Here is a 27,424-nt window from a genome sequence, read left to right on the forward strand (position 1 = left end):
CTCTGAGGATGAGAATGGCAAAGCTGGGGAAAAAGGTGATTTAACAGATGTAATGGCATGGAAGTAAAATTTACTACTCAAAGCAGAATAAAGCTGAGAAGAGTTTCTTCAACATTTTTTTTTTTTTTTGGATCATAATGCTTGTTTTGCTCCTCTGTTTTATGCATCTGGGTTATTTTACCCTCTGCATAATCCAATGGACTTGAACAGACTTTTAGATTTGACCAACTGTCATATGCACACAAATCGCATCCTGAATTTTGCTGAAAGTAGTAGAAAGTTACCCAAGATCATAAATGCAGTGTATATCTAAGCAGGAAGACATGCACGCACCAGTTCCCACAATCAACAATACGTTGTTGCTATATACACAGAGCAGATAAACACCCATCTCCATGGAACTTCACAGGGCATTGTTTCACTTCAAAGTGCACCAATTACCTGGTTTTGATTGAAAATGCCGTCCCAGCATTTTTCTGGTAAAAGCATTGGCTAATCAAAAACTAAACATGAGAGATAAGAGCTGGAGGAAACATAAATATAAAAGCTGGTTTCCAAGCATACCACCTTGGCCAAAATGTAAAGCATTCCTTTTTAAGTGACAGCAAAACAAATCAAAAATAGCAAAGTCAGCATTTAAATATTTAGCCACGTTCTAGAGCTCCACAGTCCACCCACTCTTCTATTTTATGTCTGACGGCAGAGCCATCCTCAGACCCCGCTCCCTTCCCCATGCCATGTACACGCTGCCCACCCATAACCTCCCAGCCGAATCCTGCCCACGTCACCACGCACAGCCTGACCTCCCCAGCAGGGTTTCACCCCCCAGCTTGCTACAGAAAGCCCTGCTTTTCCAGGAAACCGGTAGCCAGACAGGCAGTGCCCGTCCATTAAAAAAGAAATTTAAAAAAATAGAAAAAATACTGCTTAGCATACAGGTTTTCAGTTGGTCAGGGAAGGTAAAATTAGTGGAAGCCTCCCACCAGAAATACTGAGTTGCCAATAAATTGTCTTGCAGCTGCAACAGAAGGTCTGTTACAGGGGCAGCCACCGCTGGGACGTCTCCAGCAACGTCCATGGCTTCCACCAAGGAACAGGTTATTTTTTTCCAGATGAGGGAGGAGCTGAGGGCCCTTAGAGCAGCCAAAAGTACAATTACACCTAGAAAAATCACATGCAAGTCAGATTTTTCCAGTACACACTTCTTGCAGGGAAAAAGTGCCTACTTGTACTAGCACTGCATCCTTATATTCAAATCAGTACGATAGCTTTATTTTGCTAGGTCTTAGCCTGGTTGCAATCACTAAAGAGAAAGCTCAGGTTGTGTTATTCTAGTATAGCTGACTCAAATTATGCACCAGCAAAATACAACCATGATTTTTTTTGCTGGTCTTCCTCGTTTCAAGGCAGGAAACTGAAGCTACTACCTCATACTGAGGCACGATGGTAGTAATCAGCTGACTTGTAGCCTCTAAACTCTTGGTGGCTTCCAGTCTGAAGTGGGTAATAATCTCAAATTTTTTGGACTTGTCAGAGATGGTTACCTGGAGAATGGAATAGTAAATAAGAATAAATAAATTTAACTATATTACACTTTCTCTATGTCTAGCCTGTGTTTTCTTTTATTTTTTAATATATAATTTATAATGTTTTTTCCTCCTTTATGTTTCATTTGTTATTTGTTCTGAGAACAGAGAGGGAACTGTCTTCAACTCCATTTTCTTCTTTTTTTTTTTTTTTTGTTATTTTTACGTATACCCAAAGGTTCTTAACAGGATACACCAAAAAGTGAGAGAGCACGTGAGTGATATGAAGTAGTCACAAACAGTTTTTCTAACAGTGGCAGATTGCTATGGACACCTATATCCTGCCTTCCTTTAATCTATGCTATTAAAATTAAATGATCTGGAAAAGGGGGAAAAAAAAATCGCTGCTGCCAACATAATTATTATTCAAAGCAGTTTAAAAGAAAGGAGACTGAAGAGAGACTTCACAATAATGAATGCATAGTAATCTACAGGTGAAATTCACTACTGGTACATGAAAAGTAATGTAAAAAAATGAAAGTAGCCTTAACTATACACAGCACAAGAAATAGCTGTTCAGTTGGTGTACAAACCTCTTGGCTAGGAAGCAGAACACTCCTCTGAAAATACCAACTCCATGCTCAGAAGCCATGAAAATCAAGAGAGATTTAGCACTCAGGGAAGGCATGGGAAACAAATCAAAACACAACTGTAGCACAGTACTCCATATTTACAACTTGAGTAGAGTTTGGTCACCCCATCTCTGAAGAGACAAACAGAAAGGGTAATGAAGGTTATCAGAACTGTAAAACAGCTAAGTACAGTCACTGAGGGGGAAAGACTGCAAGGGACAGACATGAGAGCTCTAGAGAACTGTGAGAAAGGCAGGAAGGTAAAAACAAAATACAGATCATTAAACAATGATATCAAGAAGCAGCCTTAAAAAACAAGCAGCATTTTCTCACAATGAGTAAGTAAATGGGAGGGCAAAAGCATTACAAAAGCATTAATAGATTTGTTATTTTAAAATAACTCATTGCAAACTTCATAGACAAAATCCAATCACTGCAAATGATGGGTAGAGCTGCAGTTTCTCACGTAGAATCCTTGCACAGATTCTGGCAAGTAGCAAGGAGATCTTGCTGGGAAGAGAAAAATTTTGCTGCAGTGCTGTTACACATCTCTTGGTCTAAGCACTCATTACTATCACTTCTGAAGACAATACTGAGCTCAGTAGATCTCTGCTTTGCCATGTGGCAATTCCAATGTCGCATGTATTAAAACTATCCAGTTTGTGCCAGATGAAGTTGAACACTAATACACTAGCTATGTAGCAGCACGGATACCAGATCATTAGTCTGGAAGCACAGAGACAGAAAATGGAGCATTCAAGAGTTGTGTGCTTCTAGGAAGAAGGGATGTTCATTATCCAAGCGCTGCAGCCCCAGAGCTTTCCCACATCCCGTATCAACAAGAATAGAATTACAAGAAGGAAAATCATCATCTTCACATGTCAGTACAGATGCCATACAAAATTCCAATTCATCATCAAAGCCGAATGAATTCTAAGGTCCAGCAAGACAAAAGTCTCCCTGAAACAAAGCCAAAGCTGGAGTCCTTCTTAGCGCAATAGCATTCGTCCAGGATGACTGTCAGAGATACCTGGTTCAGTGTGATGCACACGTTCAACTTTTCTGGTTTGTAATATGTAGAGTCACTTTTGCACAGCACAAGGAAGAGCAGCAGAAGCCATACAGTGGTTGAATTAGCTTATGTATGAGCTAAACCAGGGGGCAAACACTTGTCTTGTGCTGGTTCTGCTGTGCCACTCCCTTAGGTAAGCGAAGGCAACAGCTCCCCCCTTCACACATACCCCTTAGAGAAGACCCTTAGAGAAGATGGTAACAGACTGATGTGGGCAAAGAATTCAGAATTACTAGCAGATCATCTCTCTTAACCATTCTTCTATTCACTTGGAGTCTTTCTTTCTTCAGCCAGCACTGAAGGTCTAAAATCACTGAGATACTAACTTCTGCATTGAAATGCAGAAGATTGCAGTTTTTCCTGGATGATTGCCATTCATTTTAAGTTGTTTGGAAAGTGACATATCCACTTAGAGCACAGTTTACACACAGGACAAAAAATAAGCCGTAACTGTTCAACAAAAGCTTAAGCATAGACATCAAATAAACACCCATTTCATAATGTCTATCTGGATGAATTGGCTTGAATTTGAAGATCGAGTTTCATAATAAAGCTTGAGAATTTTTCTAATTAGTTAATCTAGAAACACTTCCTGTTTTGGACATCCTTTCATGTCTCAACTTCTCACTGACAGATTAAAGAAAGCAAGCAAAATAAAAATGCTGTTATTTGAACAAGAGCGCCACGTAGTGTTACAAAGCCTGAGGGAAAACAAAAGGCAAGCAATCATTCTCCAGCCTTCCCAAACCTGGGCAAAGGGAAAATATGCACATTATGACGCTGAATGTGAAGTCTCCTCATCTTGTGATTTTTGACAAAACAGAACAGTGTAGCACTCGGTGTAAGGAACAGAAATAAAGCACGCTTTTTCTTAGTTGGCTCCACAGCCTGCATGTCAGCTAGCAAAAAATCCCAAAACATTTCAAGTAAGGCAAAGTAGCAGTGAATTCCATCACATTTAAGCTATTTGCATCAATTTTCCTTCAAAACATACAAGAAACATGATTTGTATTCAAATCAAGAGCAGATGACTGATATCTGGAGGCTGCATCTAACAACTTAATCAAAACAGTAAATTACTTGGAAGACTGATCACAAGTTTGTACTTGACTGGGAGTGTTTGCCTGTCTAGAAGAATCCAAAAAGAAATATGCTAATGTTGATTCGTCATCACAAGTTTAATCCAAGAGTAAAAGAACATTGAAACCTTCTTGATCTCTTCTTGTGAAGTTTTCTTTACTTCAGTGGGATTCCTTTATGAAGTGAAGCAATAGGAATTTTCTTCTACACAATATTTTATCATTTGAGGAAAAAACAAATTATATATACACAACAGCGACCATTGTCTTTAGAACCAACTTGTCACCTATTTTCCTGCTGATACCAAACACTTCCATAGACTTTCTTTTTATTTTTTTTTCTTCCAAAGGATTATACCAGAAATTTTTGAAGTTGCTAGAATACAATGACACATTGCTTCCTCTTACTAGTGATGCGGGAAGAGGGCAGAGGTGGTGGTGTCAACAAACATTGCACAAAATTAACAAGTCTTTCCATCAAATAAGTCACAATATTGCAGGTAAGGCCTTACATGAATTCTGCAACATTGCTAGCACTGGGAAGGAACAAGTTAGCCAAAGAGCAACTGACAATTTTGCCAACTTTAAAGCTGTATTAGATGTTGAACAAGGATCTTTCTTCTTCTTGAGGAAACAAAACTCTGCACTACGGAAGGAACTGGGAAGGAACAAGTTAGCCAAAGAGCAACTGACAATTTTGCCAACTTTAAAGCTGTATTAGATGTTGAACAAGGATCTTTCTTCTTCTTGAGGAAACAAAACTCTGCACTACAGAGAAAAACTATTTTAACATTCAATTTTGTAAGAGGTTCTCCAGGAAGCATTTAGATAGCTTTAATTTAAAAAACAACATCTACAAAGAAAACAGACAATCCATTTCTTTTCTTTCCAAGGAAAGACTATTCTTTTCTAGTTTCTATTTGAAGTGTTTTCACCTTACTAAAAGGGACAAAAGCTTTTATTTAGATATTTACATTTATGTTTTAAAAAACCTGTGTTCATTGTCACATGAAAATGAAACACCACACAGTACAGTTATTCTATTACAGAAAGAATTCTGCATTGATTTTTTAAATTAAAAAGGCATCAATTGTGCCTAGGTTGAGAGATTTTCTTCTATAAAGTCACAGTATATGAAAGAGTCCCCCAAAACTTTCAACACTAGATGGGTCTGTGATTCCCAGGCTTTTGAGACCAGAGTTCTCTAAAAAACCCACAACCCCACACAATTAGCCATACACTTCTTGCGCTTCAGCCTGGATTTTACCATATTTCTTCATAGTCCCCCTTTCCCAATCTGCACGTGACTTTTCCTGCTTCCAGGAGGAAGGGAGTTGAATCACTTTACACTCACTTGCATTCTGCTGCTGTCACTGACAAAGGGATTACTCCCAGCTCTATAAATGTTCTTATCACTACATCAGATATTTGAGCATCCAAGAAGAAGGTCACTGACTACAAACTTGTAGTTCTCTGAATATGACTTGTCCCTGCAACAAGCTAAATTGTAGATTTGGGGAGCTGAAGAAAGAGACAGAAACAGGCAGTTTCAGTAAATGGAGAGAACCACTACTGGAGCCACACATATGAGTGTGTTAGGGCTGGCCATCAGCAAGTAGAAAGACGTTGCTCTAGCCATCTGTACCCAGCCAGGCCTCACTATTTACTATTCTATCTAATACTCCAACACCTTTATTCCCGGCTAGCTTTAGTAGCCTTAGGCTGAAGACACATTCTGAAGCATTAACAACTAAAAAAATCAATACTTCTCAGTATAAAAAAATAAAGAATTGTGGAAGCAAACTGTTCAGAGTTGCAAAAAAAAAAAAAAAATGTAAAGCACTGTGCTGCACAACATATTAAGGGTTCATTTCCAAGATGCTTTTCTGTATTCAGGCAAGTCATGAACCAAAAAAAGTTAAACCATGTAGTCTCTTTCCATTCCTTGTACCTAGTTCATATATTTAGAGAAATCTTTTGTTGACTAAAAAAAATTCACTCCCATATTCTTATAAAGACAGTTCTGTCTACTAGATATGCCAGCTCAAAGGACTCTCACTTAACAGAAGTTGCTTTTCCTGAAGTCAAATCAACTCCTGATCTACATTTTTCTCAATAGTACAAATAAAACTGCAACATTCCTGATTAAATATTTTCACTTCCATTTAAGCATCAAGTGACATAAATCCATCTTACCCACAACAACAACAAAAGTAATTCAGAAACCACAAGCAACCAAAGACAGCAAAAGACAGAAATCCATACATACAGATAGGTTCTTCCTACTTGAATTTTGGACAAGTACAACTAGTTTTAAGGCACTTATATTGCAAATATGTTTTCCCTTCATGGTTTAGAAGCACTGAGCGGGATGGGACAGAACAGTATTTTGAGCGAGGCAAATGGTGGCTTTGCTGAAGCACTGAGGTTCCCAAACCCACGTGCCTGTGTAAGTGAACTGCTCTTAGAGCAGAGAGTATTTTTTGCATTTAACTGCAAAGATAGACAGTGTTTAGCTCATGCATCAGCCTGCATTTGTGACAGTTTTTCACTAAGTTGTGGTTTGTTTTTTTAATGCACAGAACTGTCACAAGCAGGAAGTTGTCACATCACGTGCCATTAGAACACAATAGAGTGAACAGACATGATAAAATTCCAGATCAGTCTTTCCAGTTTTCCCAATAATATTCACAAAAGGTTTAGGGAACTGACTATCAAAACAGCATTTTCAGCACATCTCAGTCTTCTTAACCTATAAGCTTCAATCAAGTTAATTACTACACTTAAAAAAAATAGACTTAATTCCTTACTCAGGCAAAGACTTCCATTAAAAGTCCCATCAGAAGACAGCTTTTGCAGGACTGCAGCATCCTTCTACAGATTTGAATTCAAGTTATCTCTAACACAGAGCATGATGCACATGTGCTATTATTCTTCAGTTACATTTTCAGGGAGATGTTGAGGGAAAGTCTGTAATAGCATTCCTTGCTGGTTTTTCAACTGCACAGTTTTTCCATCACAAAATTCTCAATGGCTTATTTCATATTTGGTTGATTGCTGTCAGGAAGGCAATGAGGAATACTGCATTTCCACAGAAATAAACAGTTAGCACAATCTGTTTAAACAGACGACCCTGCAAGAGAAGGAGAAGAAAAGCCATAGAAGTGTCAGTCTTTTTATTGGTTTAAGTAATCATCCCATCTCAAAGTAGTTTACAAAATTGTGACTTACCTCTGCTTCTGCAGAAGTGAGTGACTGCAGGATCTGTACTCTGTCATCCTCTATCACTTCAACTGTTAGGGGGAAGGGGGGGGGGGGAGAAAAAGTTAAGTCTGCTCTTAAGAGAAAGGGGTTTCTTTTTCCATTTTTATACTGCAGAAGTCTTGAACTTATGACTAAGTAACTAAGTCTTACACAGCATCAAGTTTGAAAAGGACCTGGAAGTCTCGTTTCACATTTTATGACCTGTACTACATGAATGAAAAGTTATTCTGGAGCTGACCTACAAGAAGTAACTTCTGGACACTGAAGTCGCAAAACATTTTGTCTCTTTTGATAGAATGATTCATTGAAACACCAAGTTTTGAGCTGAACAAAACATTTGTTTGATGTAAAATCTTTTCTTTTTCACCTTAAGATAACTAGATTTTATTAAGAAGTATTTTCCATTAGCCATCACAAGAACATTCATTGTTCAAACATTTCAGGTTCATTTCTCTATTTCTAGGAAGTAATTACCGCAGTTAAATTTAAATTCACATCTTTTATAATCAGTCCTTCTCCATGAGCCACCTTAGACAGCCTCTTAACTAATCATGCTTCTTCAATTCTGCAGATGTCTCATCTCTGCCTTAGATACAAGCCCTTTACACGTGCGTAGTCACATCCTCTCAGTGACACCAGCCAGCAAAGGCAAGGATTTCCAAAGAAGTTACTACCAGTCTCCTCACTAGACATACTGGGAGTCAGGATTTCACTTTTGTTCCCCTGTTCATTCAAAACTGCAAGCATTTGTGCTCAAGTTTCTGATTATTTTGCTCATGCAGTAACAGACATTCATACAGGACTTTGTCACAATAAAACGCAGACTAAATCTGCATGAATTAACCTGAACTTCACCCACCCATCTGGGATCATAGAATTGTCTAGGCTGGAAGTGTCCTTTAAGATCATCAACCATCAACCTAACTCCGATAAAAAACCATCACAAAATCATGTCACCAAGCTCTATATCAACCCATCTTTTAAATACCTCCAGGGATGGTGCCTCAATCCCTTCCCTGGGCAGCCCACTCCAATGCTTAATAACCCTTTCAGTTTAAAAATTTTTCCTAATATCCAATCTGAACCGCCCCTGTGGGCACTTGAGGCCATTTCCTCTTGTCCATCACCTGTGACTTGGGAGAAGAAACCGACCTCCACATCTCTCCAACCTCCTTTCAGGTAGTTGTAGAGAGCAATAAGGTCTCCCCTCAGCCTCCTTTTCTCCAGACTGAAAAATCTCAGCCTCCCCTCGTAAGAGTTATTCTCCAGACCCCTCACCAGCTTCATTGCTCTTCTCTGGACCCGCTCCAACACCACAATGTCTTTTTTGTGGTAAGGGGCCCAAAACTGGACAGTGATAGATTCTTGGAAAATACTTATAAAGTTCACTCTGCCCCTATGAACTGTGGTTTGAGAAATGGCACAAAACCATTTTTTTCTAGAACCCTTTAGTCTTAAAAACTGGTTTACTCCCATATTAGTTTTTACAAAGGATATGACACAACTACTCAAAAGTTACTCCCTGTCAGCTTCCAAGTTTGAATTTCAGGAGGTGTTCTTTGGCCTCTATCTACTCTGTTACAAAATTATATTTTTTTTTGCGCAATCCTCAGGAAGCAAGGTAGCTACAGGAATTTGGTTATTACCTTTACGTACGAGACAGTAGCTGTGTACTTCCAGAAGAACATCAGTACCGACATGCCAAGCTACAAAACCAATCATTGTATAGGTGTCCCACGGGTCTGGTAGGTCAAGTGCTGGTAGATCCATTCCCAAGAACATAGTCACCACTAGTCAGTAAAAACAAGATAAGACACTAAGAGTGCTGTGTCAGGGTAATTAAAATAAATAAATAAATGAATGAATGCTCTCAACACCTTTGGCAACAGATTTCCCATGGACTGCCTATAACTGCTTAGGGAATGAGGTTAAAGATGTCCATTCATCTAAAAGCTTTCATTGCAGTGTGAGGGGGGAGGCAGGGAGGAAAGAAGGCAGCCAAGATAGTTTTCGTCCTCCTCAGTGCCCTATCACATCCCAGTCACCCAAACACTAGCGTTTGTGACTCTACTAACAAGACCACAGTCACCACGACATTTGTGCTTAAGCTGCCTATGAAAACTTGTCACCACTAATAGAATTAAGCCCAGCTTCTGGTTCTGCGAGTGAGTTTCCCCTCCTCCAATAAATAACATTGAACTACGTAAGGACACTATCCTCAAATCTTCCTAGACAAAAAGAAATTACTCAAGAACAGACCTTGCTATAACCTCTGTTGCTTTACATGGTCACTTTTTCTCCCTAAAGCTACACCTGATGGCCACCTAAGACTTACCAGAAGGTAGCCAGCAAGAAAAAGAACCTTTGGAGATGCCTGGACTGGATGTCCGTAGCTGTCCAAGACGAGCAATAGCCCAGAAAATGAACACAGTTAATTTAAATCACTTAAAAGGGTGTTACAACCATTACTCCTACTCACCAGCTAGTATTCTAGCTGTTGTACCAGTACTCCAGTGAAACCAGTTAAACAATTGCCTCCTACAAAAACAATGAAAAGCGTTTTATTGATTACATAGCTTAGGGAGAAAATAAATTTTTTAAAAAAATATTGTTACCTACTTTAAAGAAATTTTTTCAGTGGAAAAGTTTAAAGAAACAGACATATTTAATTTGTGGCTGTAACTTAATGAGTTAGTTGCAAGTACCTTGGTGCATGACGAGATGGTCTGAAACCTGCCATAAGCGGTTGAAAGATTGTAAGAGCCATCACGGTACAGCCAAGATAGGGATGAAAACCTGCTTGCTAAACACAGGACATTTTTGTTTAATATCATATCTATATAAAAGATACAGAAAAAAACACCAAAAAGTTGATAGTTTTCTTTATGCTTGTATTAGTAAGTTACAATGGTGGAGCAGCACTGCATTTTGACTGGCAGGGCAACAGGCCACAGTAAGCTGCCCTGCAGCTGGATGGAGATTGTTCTCCTTGGCAGCATGAAACACTGGTAAGTCTGCCCAGGGTTTCCCCCACCTTTTTGCTTTTGAGAAATTCTACAAGCTGAAGAGCAGAAGGCAATATGACTGTAGAAGTATGAAGGTTCATCCTGAACCCTCAGGCCTCTGCTGAAGACAGTTTCATAACTCCTCCCAGCACTGGTACTCTGCCTTCACTCTGCCCCTATCTATTCTAATCTTAACCCTAAAACATGATATTCAGTTTTCTTAACTCATACCTGTGACCACATTCTTCTCCTGCCTTTAATTCAGATATTTCCTAGACTTTCCAACTTCTGATATCACCTTGCACCAGATACCATACAGGTGACAGCAACAGGTATACCATCTCTATCTAATGTTCCAGACTAAGTTTAGTCACTGGATACAGTTACTCGAGTTCAAAATTATAACAACACTTATTTCCCAGCAGGTTTATCACGTTAATATGTCAGCTGTCCCATCCTTCCTTTCTTACCAAACTCAAGTTCTCTAAAGAAATGGGAAGAAGACTGATTTAGTACATAAATAAAACTGTGAGCAAAGACTTTATTTGGGAGAAAGAGGAAGAAAGGAAAGTACTGAAGTTTTTCAATTGTAGTTAAAGGAGGCAACATTCCTCTTCTGTGTTGCTAGGATTTGAAGTCAGCCTATTTAAGGGCGGTTTTCACAGCATTTTCCTCAGCAATAGCTGAAACATGTTAATCATCAGTGGACCTCCTTCTCATTCATTTGGACCAGCCTTGACATTTGAGTTAACGAACAAAAAAAAGCAGCACACACTTACTTGGCTCCAACCTCCTCGGTATATAAAAGGCAACACAAAAGAAATGCTTGTAAGCATGACTGTGGTCAACATAAGCATACGATGCACCTAGAAAAGGTAAGTTTGCTTTTAGAAATTCTACAGCTTTCTTAATACACCATTAAAAAAAACATTTAACGGATCAATAGTTAAAGATGTTCTTACTGTCCTCTTTAGACACTGCTTTTACTAGTAAAGTAAGTAAACTTCTGATTTGTAATTGTTCCATATTACAAGATTAAAGATAGATAAAAATCACACCAAGTTTAATCTTTTATTTCTTGGATCTAGTAGGTTTATAATTCTGCTTACAATAAAGCTAGAAAGTATGGCTAGACCTATGGGGAGATTTTGCCCACCTGAAACCACATCTCCTTTCCAAACAGGAATGAATGAGACCAGACAGGTTTGAAGAATCGTGCAACAATAACACCAATACTAACTGTGGTAATCCAAGCAACAAACATTAGCGCTCCTGAAAATTGAAAAAAACATACAAGGTAAACATAAGAAATTTAGCTGCATGTGAACACAGCTTCAAAGACCGTAATAGTTTAGTCCATACACATATTGTCAGCGATAAGTTTTCAATCACTTTGTTCAGACTACAAATTTACAGCAGTTATCTTGCTAGAGGGCAGGAACATCCATATAAAAGATAATCATACTATGTCCACACAGCATGACAGAGCAGCTCTGGCTACTATGCATTTCACATATGCCAGTACAGCCAGCATATATGGGTGAGAGATGCTGTTCTGCCACCAACTTAGATATCAGAGGATGAAAGGTGAAATTTCTCATAATTTGTTTGATAGAGAATGAGTTCTCTCAAGGGCCTGATATAAAAACCCGTATCATGAGAGAAAAAGTTCTCATTAACTTCAATGGCTCTGCACTGTCAGTTGAGGGGTTTCTCATTTCAAATAGAATTAAACCAATAATGTAACTGGAATAAATTAAAGAGATAGATAAAGATGTAAACAGAAACAAGTCCTGATTATAAATTTAAGAGAAAAGGCAAATGCATGTTCATTTTCCTGGGTGAAAAGATCTTTTAATACTGTTCTTGAAATGAAAAATTATACATAACTTTATTCTGTCTTCATAGTCTCAGATCTTGCTAGCCAACAGTGTATGTATCACATGAGCAGCAGAAAGATAAGAGGAAATACTTACTCTGCAATAATGAGAAAAACTCTCCTCTCCAGTCTCAGCCAGTCTAGAACTGGAAAACAAAAACAGAATTTGCAACTCACCATGAGCCTTGATAAGTCGTGGGGACCGGGAACCTCCTATATCCCGCGGAAGGCCTGTGACATTGTAAATTCCGTTGGTGATCAGAGGCTGACGACGATGTTTGTATATTCGTCCACCTAAGCATTGACATAAAGTGGTCAGTTTATGGCTGATGAAAGCCACTGCACTCATAAGCATGCCCACTCCCTATTTATGAATGCAAGCCCTGTTGTGGCCACTCAGCATAATCATACAAAGGTTCTGACACACAATACAGTAAGAATCTAAACTGTCATCTAAGCTGTCCTGCATACTTGATGTACAAGAACCAACTCACCCCTACACACACAAGACATGAAGAATAATTCCCTTTGCCTTTGATGCTAGTCTCCATTTCAAAAAGATGTAGTCAAGAAGCTAACAGTTCCCAGCATCAAGTGGGCATACAACACACATATATGAGTAAGTTTCCTATAAATTCCAAAAATCAAACCCATGATCCAGAAAGGCAGTAAGAATGACTGGACTAAGTGCATCAAACTTGGAAACTTTAGTTCAGATACTAATTCTCAGCTAAACCATATCTTACATAAGGATTACTAACTCATTTAGAGCTGTTCAAAGAAAACCAGCCATATGCAAGTTGTTTACCTTCACTAGCTTCCCCATCTGCCAGGAAGATGTAGTAACTGGCATCCAGATTAAATCTTCCTTTGTAAGCAGGAAGACGAATACTCCTTCTAAAAGAACACTGAAGAACACCATCCACAAGCCTCCATGACACATCTTCGAGGGCATTCTGTGAAACAGGAGACATTTAATACCCAGTCTTTCCAGACTGGCAGAGCAATTGGCTTAAAAGTAACCGTGCAAAATGCAAGTGTCACTGGTGCACAAAGAAAGAAAGAATGGCAACAATAGGAGGCCAAGGGGTGTGGGGAATAAAAATCTCTTGCATACCAACTGTCAGTAAGTCAACACAGCAACATAAGGGCTGGGCATATTATCATCAATTTTTCCAGCTCATAGCAACAATCTCCCCTTTCCTTCCAAACTTTAATGCAAGATATATCAATTGCAACTGCAGCCCTAGCAAAGGGACAGAGTAATAATGGGCACAAATTTCCTTAATAGCGTAAAGTCCCATCATGTGACTTATTTTTAAAAGTTACATTTAGACCTCTGAAGGTAACATTTACTAAAAAGTAAGAGCCCAGCCAATCTCACCTTAAAGAATTAGGGATCCATCTCCCTATTTACAGCTGCTGTGCAAAATAAAAGCACAAAGCAGCAGCATACCATCCATTACTTCATTTGTGGAAGTGTTTTAGTTGTTTTCAAATGTACCTCTGAATCCAAAACAGGAGGACTTCGCCCCTTCAGATAGGCAGTGCTTACGTGAACACGGTGGTCCTCATTAATACACAGATATGCATCATCACCACCCTGGAGAGTTTAAAAAAAAAAAAAGCCACAAAAACTATAACCCAATAAATATCACTACTGGCAGTCTCCAAAAGCTCTTTGATTTAATATATGCAATGAGACCCAAGAAATATTTCTCAGCTTTCAAACTCTTCACTATTACAGAGGAACTACATTAAGTCAAACAGATGAGACATAGTAAAGCACATTATGATTTATACTCTCCCCCTCCCAGGGTAACAACCATATTATCTGAAGTTTCTTCAATTATTTAGAATTTACTAAATTAACCGCAAGAGACAGAAATGGATGCTGATGTTATTTTAAAACCCTCTTTAGTTAAAAACCATAGTCTACAGCTATGGTTTTCCTTATAGCTAAAAAGAAAAAGTGTTGTTAAGAACCAAGGGTTCTTGAACTAGGGACATGAATATAAGCAGCATCTCCTTTATGCAACTGTTAGTTTACTTATACATTTGTCAACAGCATCATCCCTTCACTTTAACATCAATTAGAAAAAAAGATCTCCCAACACTTTTTAAGATTGGAGTCACTCCTGTAGAATGATGAAATGCAAATGTTTTTCAGAAAGCACAGCAACTCAGCTTCTGACAGGTAAGGGTTTTTAGTTAGGTAACAAAGAAAGATCGACCTAACTGGGAATTCCAGTCAGCTACTGCACAGTCAGACAGGTCGGATTCTGCCAAGACAGATATCCACAGGCAAATTCTACTGCAAATAGTCAGTCCTGAGCTAAAACTGAATATCCACCTATAAAAGGCAACATGTGCTTCAGCACCATGAGGGAGAAGTTACTTTGTGTGACATCTAGCAGCATTTCAGTTTTCCATATGCATGTTTTGCTAGAGTACCATTCAAACTTTTCTAAGACCACAAAAGAACTAGAATAGGATACTCACCATCCACTGGTCATGGGACAATGCAAATGCTAAATATCCTTCACTCGGGCCACTCATTTCAATAAATACTGAGCTCTTCTCTTGGTGGAAGGACAGAAAAAAACAGGAAGCACCTTCAGGATCACAGTTGGAAGGGTTCCTAATGCAGAACTTCGTGCTTCCACAACCTGATGCATTAAACTAGACAAGCAAACAGAGAAGCTATAAGCAACAACAGTTTCACTCTTCTTCCTTCCCTTCTACCCTGTTCTAGAAGACAATATACAAGGAACAGCAAAGAAACAGTGTCTATGTCTACATACCAATCTCTTAACCCATCGCTACAATTACCCCAGGACTAGTAGGTAAAATGGTGGCAAGTTACAAGCTGCATTTTTACTCAAGTTGAATTTCCACTTTAAAGACAATATAATAGAATAACTTTGAGAAGAAAGTAAAAACTTTGGAGAAACTTCCTGTGGTTTAATTTTTAGAGAGGTAGCATCAGCTGTAGGATAAGGGAGAAATGAAGGGAAGATCAGCTTTTAAAGTAGCAACTCCACTGATAGGGAATGAGAAAAAACTTGGGTTACTTAGTACACTTCTTCTGGATCAAATAGTGATGCTTGCTCAATCCATTCAGAATCAGTAATGGAAGTCAGTAACACAGATGAACTCATAGAAGGAAGTTTCTGAGCCTACAGTCACTAAATGGGAAGTTATTAGTCCAGACAAAAGCAAGTCTTTTCCCCTCTCTCTTCCCAGGTATGCATAATATTTTCTGAATGTTCTATCAACTTTGACCCGTGTGTGGTGTGACAACATTTAACCCACACAAGTTCAGGCAACTTGACTAACACAGCAGGTCTTGGTCTCCAATATCTAAGTTACTTATCCGTCATCTCTCTCTTTCTGTCAATAGGCTGAATCAATGTGATTTCAATAAATTCCATGGACCACGAGCATGAAAGATAGCATTATTTAGGTTTATATTTACTTACTGGTTTTGATAGGTAGGAAACCGGGTGTGAAGCTGATACAGCCTCCGACGTCACATGCGAGAGTGTTGTTGGGGATGGTACATTAGGCTGAGAAATAATGGGACCGGGAATCTTCACCCAGAAAGTCTTGTATTTTTTCACAACTGTGGCTCTTAAAAAACATCACACAGAATCATTACTGTATTACATCAACAGCTGACCATTACTTTCAAAAAAGGAAAGGTTTGTTCAACTTATTTGTAAAACACCCATCTTTATGCAGAGCTCTACCACTTCAGGGATTAAAGTAGGAAAACATCTGAAATTGCAGTGGAAAAATAATTTTGAAACATACTACTGGATGCTCTACTGGATATAAGAAACATTCATATCTGTGGCACAGATTACAGCCTCAGAAAAGAGTTGCATATATTTTATCCACTAGTTCCCCAAAAGCTAGCAGTGTAGCAGGACAGCATATATACCATTTTGTTAGGTACAAGCACAGAAAGAGATTCTTAACACTGCGTATTACAGGCATGAGAAGTCAGCAGTTCACCAGAAATTTTAATAAACTGGAACTAATACTAGATTTACTTACAGAAACTGTACACGTTTTGGTGCATCTCCAGGAGCAATCCAATAAACTTTTATGTGTTTCTTTTTTGTTTTACTTGTGTGACTCACAGCTGAGTTCTGAAAACACACACACATCAAGAGTTACACAGTGGATAAACACCAAGGAGACTTCAGTTAACGCAGTCATCACCGGCTGCAGCTAAATCCTAAAGAGACACCACACTGTTACACTGCACAGACCTAATCCAACCGGCTTGTCCCCAGTTATGATCAACTCACTTGAAGTGAACCACTGAAACTTAGACATACAAACAAACTTTAAGGCTAAAAGGAACAACTATAGGGCTTTCATCCAGAAGACTCCAGTGATGAGACAGAGGTTCCTGCAGCATTAATGCAGAAATGGTGTGATAATGCTCCGTTTTTTGATAGTATGAGCATGAAGGGACAGTGCAATGACTGCATGGAGAGAACAGAACTAGTATTTCAGAGGATAACACCCAAAAGCAGTCTTGGGGTCAGAGAGTTATTTGCACAAGATAAATAGATCAGACACAGCATTGAACTAAGTCCTCAGAGCACAAAGGGCACAGCCCAGACATCCCTATGGCTATACAGCACTGATGAATGCATTAATTGGACACCACTGAGATAGGGGCGGGGAGGTGCGAGAAGCAGAGAGGGGAAAAAGCCAACAAATACCCCCCCACACCCCAAAAACCTCCATCTAGGCAGACTGAGAACTTTGTCCACACCAGCTCAGATGACACCGTATATGTTCATAAAGTTCAAGCAGGTTGCTGAAGCACTAGTCAGAGTTCACATCTGTTGCACAAGGCAGAACTAATTTATCAAAAACGGATATTGAAGATTGTGATCTAACCTCTTACTAAGAAGGCTCCATTAGCAGTAACTGACAGAGCAACACCAAAGATAATAGCCTATTGTAGTTTGTTTTCGAGAACAAGTGATCTAAACTTTCTTTACTGTAAAACATTTCCTCTGTCCTTAACTGGTAACTCTCCAATACAAATAGAGGATGCCCTCCTCTTTTTAACATTAAGTACAATAAGCAGGAATACATTACATTCTTTGTGGACAAGTAAAGTCATGTTATTGAATGCTGCATCTCCCTGCAGCAGTCAATAGCTGTCTACCACCAGACTAGTCTAAATGGCTCATAAGAATCATCTGAAAGAGTTGCAGTGAGCCATGCCTCTATACTGCAAATTAGACTATTTCCTGAGAGATTTACTGAGCTCAAAGAAGATTACATAGTTTAGCTCTGTCCTATTACAGTCTAGTACAAACACTTCAGTACCTGTTGTCTCATTATAAGAAACTAGACTATACCTTGGTATGGCCACATGTGAGAAGCTGAGAAAGTCTCCGGTCAACTAACACGAAAGAACCAACTGCAGGGCTATCCAGGCGTTCTGCATCCCGGGCTTGTAATAAAAATCCTTCAAAATCAGGTCCAAACAGATGAACTGAAGCAAGAAGGAAAATAAAAGGAATTTGAAATATTCTCCAGAGGAAGAATGAAATATTTTTACAGTGATGACCAGAAGCTCATTTTACAAGTACCAAACGACTGCTTAAGGGATCACCTGAACAAGGTTCAGCTGCTCAGACAGATCTAGTAGAGCTAAGTAAAAACATGGTACAACACAAAGAAAAAAATTAAACTCTTCAGCTATTAGTGACACAGTACCTTCTATGTTGTCCCCCGGTTTAAATTCAGTCGCGTTCACTGTAATGGTGTGCTCAGGTGACAGTTGTGGAGAGCTACCATGACAGGGTATCATGCTAGTGCAGGCTTCTCTTACTTTTCCACTGGGATAGCCATCCACGGATGCATAGAAGCAAATAAACATCCAAACAGCAAAAGCAAGGCTAGGCACCTCCATCTATATAAAATAAAAGTTACCGGCAATTAAATACAATAAATATTTATATTACAGGTTACTCATCTTTAGAAGAGTCAGTTAATACCAAAACTTAAACCATGAATGAGAAGACACCATTCATCTGCAGAAGCTAAGAGTAATGTACGCTTCTGACAACTGCTAGACTTTGCAAGAATGTTCACAGATATCATGTTTCAGACTACCAAGAGTAGAGACAGCAGATGGATCCTTCATTCCACTGGGTGGATTATTTCTCTCAGTGCATTTTGACATCACTTTTTAAATTTCTTTTGCTTAAGCCTCTCCCATTCTCTCTCTCAAAAAAAAAAAAACCCCAACAAAAAACCCCAAAAAACCCACACAAGTCCCTTAAACATCTGCACAGGACAGATGGATCTTAAACACAGTTTCATTGGTTTATAAAGGTACACGGTACTGAGGAACTACACAACTAGCATTGAGCCCACTCTTCCATTAGTCATAGCTCCAAGTTGTGCATCATTACAGCCTGCCTTTTGTTTCCACAACTCGTGTCTATTTCTTCCCATATGACGAATAATTTCCAGGTAACAAGGTCTTCTTTCTGCAGGGAAACTAAAGTTGCCAAATGTCAGAAATAGATTTTATGTATGTAAAAGAGTGGGAAGTTAGTATCAAGATCTAGACAAATAAAATATGTTTGTTGCAGACAAGCATAAGACTTTTCTTTTTAACTCTTCCTTTTGGACATTGGCCTGCCAGTCAGTCAGGGAAACAGTATCACAGCTTGTCACACTCTTGTTAAGGGAGCAGTATACATGAAAAACATGTGCCTTAGTAGGACTGAAGAGCCTGAAACAGCTATATGAACCCCTAGTCCCAGCATTCATCATACACTGTTTTGCTCTATCACAATACTGTTTTCAGAAAAGCTGTGGTAATTGTTTTGTTACTCAGCAGCAAGCAGGCTTTACAGTTGTGTGGTTGTTCACAGAAAGCCTTAGCCAACAAGAAAAGCATTTGCACGTCCAAAAGGCCAGGAGAAGAGAGATAAACTTCCCTTTCAATCCTTAGACCCACAATGTGGGTTATCAGCTCGAGTGGAACATACAGGAGGCAAGTAGGTCTGCCTTCTGGAAGAGACATGCCCATTTTGCATGAAGTGATAAGAAATATCAGGGTATGAAGTTCCCTGACAGCAGGCATGGATGTGAAGATAAGGAAGGCAGAGAGGCATTTCACACTGCACTCTGATTCCTAAAAAGCAGTCAAATGAAGACAAGGCACATACATCAGTCTTACACACTCTGGCACCAATATTAAGTAATCCAAAGTTCTCATACATTGAGTGCTAGAACTCCACAATATGCAGGACAATGCTAGATTCGCACTTCAACAGAAGAGCTCCTCTGCAACTTCAGACCAGTAAACAGAAGAAAATCAGAGGGCAGAGGGGGTTAAACCGTTACATTTCAGGAACTAGAAAAAAAACCAACACTCAACTCCTCCTCACAAATATTCAAGATAACATTATGATAATATCTTTTACTTCTAGTTAAAATAAGCCTTTCCTTCTAGTTCCAGTACTTCTCCAAGATGTCACACATCTAAACATGATTTTATTCATAAGTTAAGGAAGCCTACAGAAAGCTAAAAACTAAGGTTCAGTATAACGGTGGCATTAAAGTAGCTTTTATATGTATCAGTGAAGTCTTCAAAACAAGTTGCTGCCAGAAGAGATAAGGCTGCATACCGCAGAGACAAGAAAAAGAGTAGGTTAGTAGTCTAGTTGAAGCAGTAGAGGATGTGGTAGGGATTTAAAATGAAACAAGAAATATTTTTTGGCAGACTCAACTGACTCAAAAGCTAACAGAAGAGAAAGAAGCAACAGCAGATTAAAAGAATGAAAAAGGCCAAAATCTGAAAGAAGTTTTGTACTAAAGAGCACCTTTTTAAAAAAGCGTTGTTTTTTTTTTTTTTTAAATAGGGTTAACTGTAGTAAAAGTGGTCTTCTATATGCACATTCAAGATCTGTTCAAAAAAAGCCTCATAGCAACCATAATGAGCAAGAAAGACAAGGACACAAAATCTGAATACACAGGAAGGAAGAGGGAAAATCCAAGAGATTCCCAGAACTTCCTCATATAAGCAGGTTAAGATGTCTCCTTTAGCTCCAAAAAAAAAAGTATCTGTTACAAGAACACAAAAGAGTGCGTCATACCCTCATGAATATGACAGTCTGGTCAAGAGTAGGAAAAAGTGAGTTAGCCTGACCATATTTTATTAGTACTCCAGAAAATGAACAATATTAAAAACATCCACCTAAAGACAATACCTAGATTCAGTGATATGCAATTCTGAGAAGGGACCAAAAAAAAAAAAAGTATCTTCATACTCATCTGAAGATTGATAAGCAATTATATCCATCCTCAACCAAATATTTGCACAACAGGTCATTTGTTTTGCTAAACAAAAAACTTAACCAATCAACAACAGTTATCCACCAGCAGGCTGACACCAACACAAAAGTCACTCCAATAGACAACAGATACCTCCTCTTCTGAAAAGTTACACGGTTTCCTCTTTTCTTTGACTAGAATTTACAGCCACAATAGTGTTATTTCCCTTCAAGCAATGTTGTCAGGAATGACTGCATTTTTAGACATTTAGCATGTCATATATACCACAACGCAGAATAGTTATTTAGAATTAGAGCTAGCTTTAAAAGTTTAACTAATCACACACAGAGAGACAGGTTCACTTATTACATTTTGTCATAAGGGAAGTACATTAAACTGTGGAATACATGACTTTTTTCTGATAGTCCTCTTTGCAAGAAAAAGAGAGGAAGACAAGTAAATCTCCCAACTGTATACAAAAGTAAAATCCCAAACAAAAAGTGTTAGGATTAATGGCATGCAAAGGATGCCATTAACAGAGAGGTTATGTTCAGGAAAGCTGAAGTGTGATGTGTGAATCATGCTTAACCTCACCACAAAAGAATAAATGTCTTTTAAAGAATAGAGTAAAAATAAAAACAGTTTTCCACCTTATCAAGAAGGATCCAAGAGACTGATCAAAGCTATCACATTTTACAGGGCTGTCACTCACTCCACTATTCTACTCCTCCCAAAAACATGGCTGAATTAAAAAAACACAGTTAATTTGTGTTCCAGTAAAGATGAATCAGCAAATCTCTTCAAGATCATCTTTTCTAGATAAGATCAACATAACTGCGTCAAAACCTTAAATCACCAAGTGTTGCCACTCAAGCCAGATTCAAAATGAGAAGCAATGATAACTCAAGTTTTGAGGTAAGCAAGCTGTGGAAAAGCCTGCTATTACCTATAGCATTTGAAAATGGTCTCAGTTTCCACTATAACTTATTAGAAATCGTAGATTTATCTTCCTTGATAGATTTTACTTTGAAACTGCAATAAGCAGCCTTGGCCATAGTGGCTTATTAGTAACCCTTTGAAACACAACTCATTGATGACAGCCTACAAACTAGCAGACAAGTTCCCTGTAGTGAAAGGGAATAAGAATAATTGACTTCAGAACTGAAGCATAATTATGTTGTTGTTGTTTTTTTTAAAAAGCAAGCTAATTCTTGTAGCATTTTTCAACTGGCAATTCTCCAGTGTTTTTATTTACTATCATTTGAACAGCTCAGAAAAACAAGGAGTTCATGGATTTCTGCACTATCCAGTGACTTATTTTTCAAGATAAACACATCACATTGAAATGCTTGCATTAATCAAGGGTCTGAAAATATATATAATCTCCTTCCTCCATCCTGCCTGCATGCCAGGTACACACCATGCAGTAGCATGCATCAGTAAATGCCCTGGTCAACATTGCAAGGATGTGATGCAGAGCATATTAGCTCCTTAGAACACAATCACATAGGACTGATTATTTTCCTTAGTCTTGTACTATGCATAGGCTTTTCAGTATGTTAAATATGAACATAGAAAGCATAAGATCCAGGAATCCTTTCTCTACAAACAGGTTAGACACTAGCACATACTACATCATTACAGTATGACAGTTATTCAAACCATTATGTTTTATACCTTTATTTAGAATGGAAAAATACTTCAACACTCATTAATTTGAAGCATGACTGCAAATTTATTATGCCATCCCTCACATTCCTTACTTAAATCTTCAGCATAATACATAACTCACACCCCCTGGCAGGAAAGAAAGCTTCAGAACAAGTTTATTCAAAGAAACTTCATCATTACCTGCAATTCCAATAGTGTTTCAAATATCGTGTAACCCTTGGGCACAGGGGGGCCAGGAGAGAATTGTGTACTTGAAGCCATTAATAACACAGCCCTCTAATTAACAGAAAGCCAAAAAAATACAGAGTGATAGTCATCTTCTCATCAACCTTGCCAAACTTGGGCAAAATGCTTTAGAAAGAAGCTAAGCTTTTCCAAGGAAACTGAGTAATCAGAACATCCATTAATGTTTATTTCATGTGGATCTTCATTATAACTGTAAAATTCAATTTCATGCAGAGATTACTCAATACTGACAGCTGACTTCTAAAGTCATCTGAGTAGTCAGTCAAGCATTTCTTGAGCCATACTACCAAGTTATTTTATATATTTGTTGGGCAGGTCAGAACTCAAGACAGAAATAGAGCTTTTTTGTTAGAGCACCCTTTTTGGGGAACTCACAGTGCATACCACCGACGAGAAATTTGGAGAAAAGTCATGTAGAAAAAAAATCAGAACAGGGATCCCAAATAACACACGGCCACTTATTCCAATAGGAGTGGGATGCAGAACACTTATTTTAAATAAGAGAAAGCCAAAAAACCTGACAACCTACAACAGATATTCCTGGAAAAGTGAACTAGAAACAACCATTTCAGTTATTATGAATGGAGATGAAGTAGCTACAATTCTTCATACTTATGATAGATCATGACAAGACAAGAACACCTCTGTGATAATTCATACATTAACAGTTAAAGGCCAGAGTAATTATCTGTGGCTTAACCTCAAGAGATTGCCTGGTAAAGCAGATACAGGGCTGCTCATAATAATTGCTACCAGCTTCCGTAAAGTTTCAAAGTGATACAACTACACTTGTCTGAACAGTTGGAATTTATCATCCCATTCATTCAGGAGTCATCTCCTCCTAAAGAAGGAGGAAAGAATAAGAGATGGTTGGGAAAAAAAAAATGAGTGCTATAATTTTGGGAACAGAATCCTTAAAAGCCTGAACCAACCAAGCTACTCCCCTTCTGTGTTGAAAAAACTCCTACAGTACCCTGGTAGCCTAATTCCTCAAAAGCACAATTTTCACACACAAACTCAGGATATCTTCACAGAAATTATCTTTTCAGCTATTTAACAGAATTATATTAGCTGCAGAGTAAGAGGTCTAAAACTGGTTTCAGAAAGGAAGAGGAGACGAGAGGAGGGGCAACGCAAGCTTCTTGCCCATTCAAAGGCACAAAAACTATCAGCCAGAACTTTTCTCCTGAGGACCATCAGACAAGAGGGCAAGCAGAAAATTAAAAAGCTGTCCAAAGCTTTTTAATAGAAGCTGTATCAACAGGTGTTAATGCCATATGCCTTCAGAAATATACTTTTACAAAGCAGAAGTGAACAGCCTTGCTGGACAAGAGTCACATTCCCTCCGAGTTTAGAAGAAGAGCTTGGGATAACTTTCTTGCTCATTTAAATGTGGCCATATCACAATAGTTGGATTGAGCAAGGGCAGAAAACAAGTAGTGTTCACATTCACTGTAACTCATCACTTTTAAATACAAACACACACCCCACATCCACAATATGACAAAACATACCTCAAGCTCTTGGTCTTTACTCAGCAAACATCCAAAGACAACTTCAAGGCTTTTGTGCCTCAAAACTAGTTTTTATAACCGTTTAACTACTTACCTTACAGCCAGTTAGTACTGTAACAGTGTTACTATGACTAAGTCTGAGTAAAATTGCCATTGCCTTTCTACTTATAGTAAGACAATTTCTATTATATCGTAACCTCTTCTGTTTGCCCTACATCTAACAGTATTAACCTTTATCATACCCAGGATCAGAGGAAGTTTGTCTGAAAGAAGAAACAGTACACACGCACTAAAGGAAATATTTATAAGAGGAGTCTTTACTTCAGGCACACGTTTCACGCTGCTTCCCAAACTAAGCCCATAAGACCCTACACTCCAGCTGAAGTGCATGAAGTCGTAACGAAGCACTAACCCTGCAGCTTCCTTTGCTCCCTTAGACATGCACTTCCACAGGCCTCAGAGTTTCATGTTAACTAATTACTTAATTATCTTCTGGTGCAGTTGCAGGGTGGGGGGGGAGCAGGTGGGTGAGGGACCACAATGCACAACCCCAAACCAAACAAACCACATTCATACATTCTTCCTCAAAGCACAAGTTGGTACAAAGTTGCAGCATGATTTTAAAGCATTTACTCCCTTTAAAAGATACATTTTCTTTTAGAAGAGGGATAAGGAATCTTAAAAAGAAATATGATACTTTTGGGTTTTTTTCCATATATCCCACCAAGAACGAACAAGAGGCAGGGATTTTGCCCTGTTCAGTTGTTTACTTTTATTATTTAACTTTCTGTTGGGCAGCTGCTCTGCATATAATCTTTAAGGCCCCAACCTTGCCAACTTCTATCTATATGAAGAACCCAAATTTGCAAGCTGACCTAAAACCAACATAGTTTGTTACCTCAACAAATCCAGCTACAGATCAGCACGTTTACTCTAAGTTACCATACAGCCATCTCCTCCATTAATGAAGAAAAAAAATAAGAAAGTAATATTCACATAACATTAAGAAGCAAATAAGAGATAAGAGGAACATAACTGGTGTGGCTCCCAGATAATGAGCAAAGGTAAACTATGGCTTATTTTAAGGCAGACAGGCTTAAGAGTTCTCCCTACAGTAATTCAGAAACGCTTGGATGCAAAGCAGCAGCTACAAGGCGCTTCATCAGATTCTAGCTGGCTTCATAGCTGCTGTGGGTGCTCCATCAAGCACCTTAGGTTTCCAGCAGGCTGGCGGTACCCACGCTTTGAGGACTCTCTGGGGTCGGTGTCACCGGAGCGCTCTGGAGCTACAGCGGCTCCTCCGGGGCGGCCCCGCTCGCCGCCGGTCCCACGCCGTCTCTCCTCCCCGGCACGGCTCCCGCACAGAAGGGCAGCGGGGAAGCGGCGAGCGGGGGCCAGCCCGCCCCTTTCCCCTGCTCGGTCCTCTCTCCGACCCAGCGGCGGCTTTTCCGGCGGCGGGGGGCGGCCCCGGTAGGGCGTCCCGCCGGGCGCCGGCCGAGGAGGCGCGGGAGAAAGGCGGGGCCCCGAGGCGGCGGGGGGCCGGGAGCGGGGCCGTGGTGCCCGGGGAGGCGCTCCGTGCCCTCGGCTCCGTGGCTGCCCAGCCCGAACCCCCAGAAGAGCCTGTGAAACACCTGAAGGGCAGGTCATTCCTTGGCGGTCTCCAGGCGCTGGAGGTACCGACGAAGGCCCCGGCTGTGCGTTGGAGTCTTGCCCCGTGGGCTCTGCGGGGACACCGTCCTTGTAAAGGCTTGCAGAGGTCACCCGCGGTGCTGCTCCCGTGCCTGAGCGTGTTCACCGACACCGGCTTGCAAAATCAGATTCTTCTTATCAAGAAAGCAAATAAGTACCGGCTGTAACCGGGGGTTTGCTGGTAGAACCTGCAGTTACTTACACAGGCTTCTTTGAGCAATTTCTTTTTTTACTGGGTTTTATTCCAAGTCATCAGTTGCTCACAAATCAAAGCACTACAAAAAGACAATCATCTAGTAAAAATCCAATGAGAACTCTACCCTCCCCCAGAACCGAAATATTGTGTTTGTGTTAACAAACACCTTCACCAGAGGGGCCTGGAAATTGAGTTGCTTATTAGTAGATCTGAGCAGTTCTACTGATCTCAATAATCAGCCATAAGTACATAAGAAGTTTCATAAGAAGTACTGTCTACTAAATACAGACTTACAAATGCTCTGCTCGTGTTCTACTGTTTTCTCGGTTTCTATAAAAGCAGCATTAACCTTAGAGGTATTCTGTAATAGCATATTATAAGATACATTTAACGCGAAAAACAACAAACTACTTTGCCTAATCAAACGCTTTGGCTGTTGCACTTGTATCATCTTGCTCATGGAAGGCTCTGGGAAGGTGAGACCTCACGAAGTGCACAGCAGCTGAAGAAACGTAACACATAATGGATATTTCTCCCAGCTGAGCAAAAAAACCCCATACAGTTTATAGCAGGCATTCATAAAATCCCCAAAATATGAAATTAATGAAATTGTAAACTCAAGTACATACATGCATTATTAAGTGCGTGTCTGTTTCTAACTAATGCTGATTAAAAACAACCTTTCTTGCAGCTACATTATTAGTATGACAAATACTAACATAAATACATTTACAATATAAAAACTCTGGTAATCACAGTGACAACTCTGTCATTGTCATATTCTTGACAATATTTACATTCATAACTTACACAGATTACAGTAGGAATTAATATACAATTTTTTTTTTTTATCTTATTTTAGGGTCTTGGGCCGCTGACAGAATGAGATTATACTTCTGGAAAATTGTTATAAATATAAGAATAAATGGAAGTAATTTCCTCATGCAGACTCACAAAGGGATGAAAACACAAGCTACAATCCTGTTGGAAACTGTAATCAGAGTTTAAGAAAATAAAGTCACTTATCTGTGAAAGGTAAAGTGGGTAAGGGAGGGAATACTGTTTTGCTTCTCATAGCTTCTTTTATTTCAGAAGGTGTTAGCTATTGCCAAAGAGCTATAAAGCAAGAAAACCAGGAAAAAACCCAAGAGAACAAGGAAGAAACAATTACTCTTTAACTACTGAGTACAAGCACCCATACTCCCTCTGCACAGGCAATCATCAATCTGTCTGGAAGGACCCTTTTCAAACATACTAGTCTCCTTTAAAAAAAAAAAAAAAAGTCAACAGTTCTGCAACCTTAATAAAAATATTTCCATGAGA

At 39.2% G+C, this 27,424-nt stretch overlaps 2 protein-coding genes and 1 long non-coding RNA gene across 11 annotated transcripts in view; 2 read left to right on the forward strand and 1 right to left on the reverse strand.

The window, feature by feature from the left end:
• The window catches only part of PALMD (palmdelphin), a 56,155-nt gene extending 54,557 nt beyond the window's left edge, over positions 1-1,598 (forward strand). Inside the window, exon 9 of the mRNA XM_014939162.1 lies at positions 1-1,598. Coding sequence (XP_014794648.1) covers positions 1-44 — 44 coding nt within the window. The 3' untranslated portion in view covers positions 45-1,598.
• On the reverse strand, positions 1,428-26,004 carry FRRS1 (ferric-chelate reductase 1). 9 transcript variants are annotated; one of them, XR_001411634.1, is made up of 18 exons: positions 22,637-23,540; positions 18,212-18,407; positions 17,851-17,987; positions 16,520-16,614; positions 15,940-16,090; positions 14,960-15,139; positions 13,962-14,060; positions 13,266-13,413; positions 12,635-12,751; positions 11,735-11,850; positions 11,358-11,444; positions 10,279-10,376; positions 10,053-10,111; positions 9,220-9,363; positions 7,541-7,602; positions 7,120-7,442; positions 2,120-2,289; positions 1,428-1,544 (listed from the first exon to the last, which is right to left on the reverse strand). XR_001411634.1 is itself a non-coding variant. In XM_014939160.1 (16 exons), the coding sequence occupies exons 2-16, from the start codon at positions 18,405-18,407 to the stop codon at positions 7,350-7,352; spliced, it is 1,782 nt and encodes a 593-aa protein (XP_014794646.1). In that variant the 5' UTR covers positions 25,848-26,004; the 3' UTR covers positions 5,215-7,349. The 9 variants fall into 9 exon arrangements, 7 of the variants coding, with proteins under 7 accessions (XP_014794646.1, XP_014794644.1, XP_014794643.1 ...); XM_014939160.1 differs by lacking the exons at positions 1,428-1,544; positions 2,120-2,289; positions 22,637-23,540 and adding an exon at positions 25,848-26,004 and having other exon boundaries at positions 5,215-7,442; XM_014939158.1 differs by lacking the exons at positions 1,428-1,544; positions 2,120-2,289; positions 22,637-23,540 and adding an exon at positions 25,458-25,708 and having other exon boundaries at positions 5,215-7,442.
• On the forward strand, positions 21,460-27,424 carry LOC106886346. Its single transcript, XR_001411637.1, has 2 exons — positions 21,460-21,700; positions 26,964-27,424. It is a non-coding gene; the product is annotated as an uncharacterized LOC106886346 (long non-coding RNA).

This window comes from Calidris pugnax, unplaced genomic scaffold (assembly GCF_001431845.1).
Source record: "Calidris pugnax isolate Ruff unplaced genomic scaffold, ASM143184v1 scaffold18, whole genome shotgun sequence".
NCBI lineage: Eukaryota > Metazoa > Chordata > Aves > Charadriiformes > Scolopacidae > Calidris > Calidris pugnax.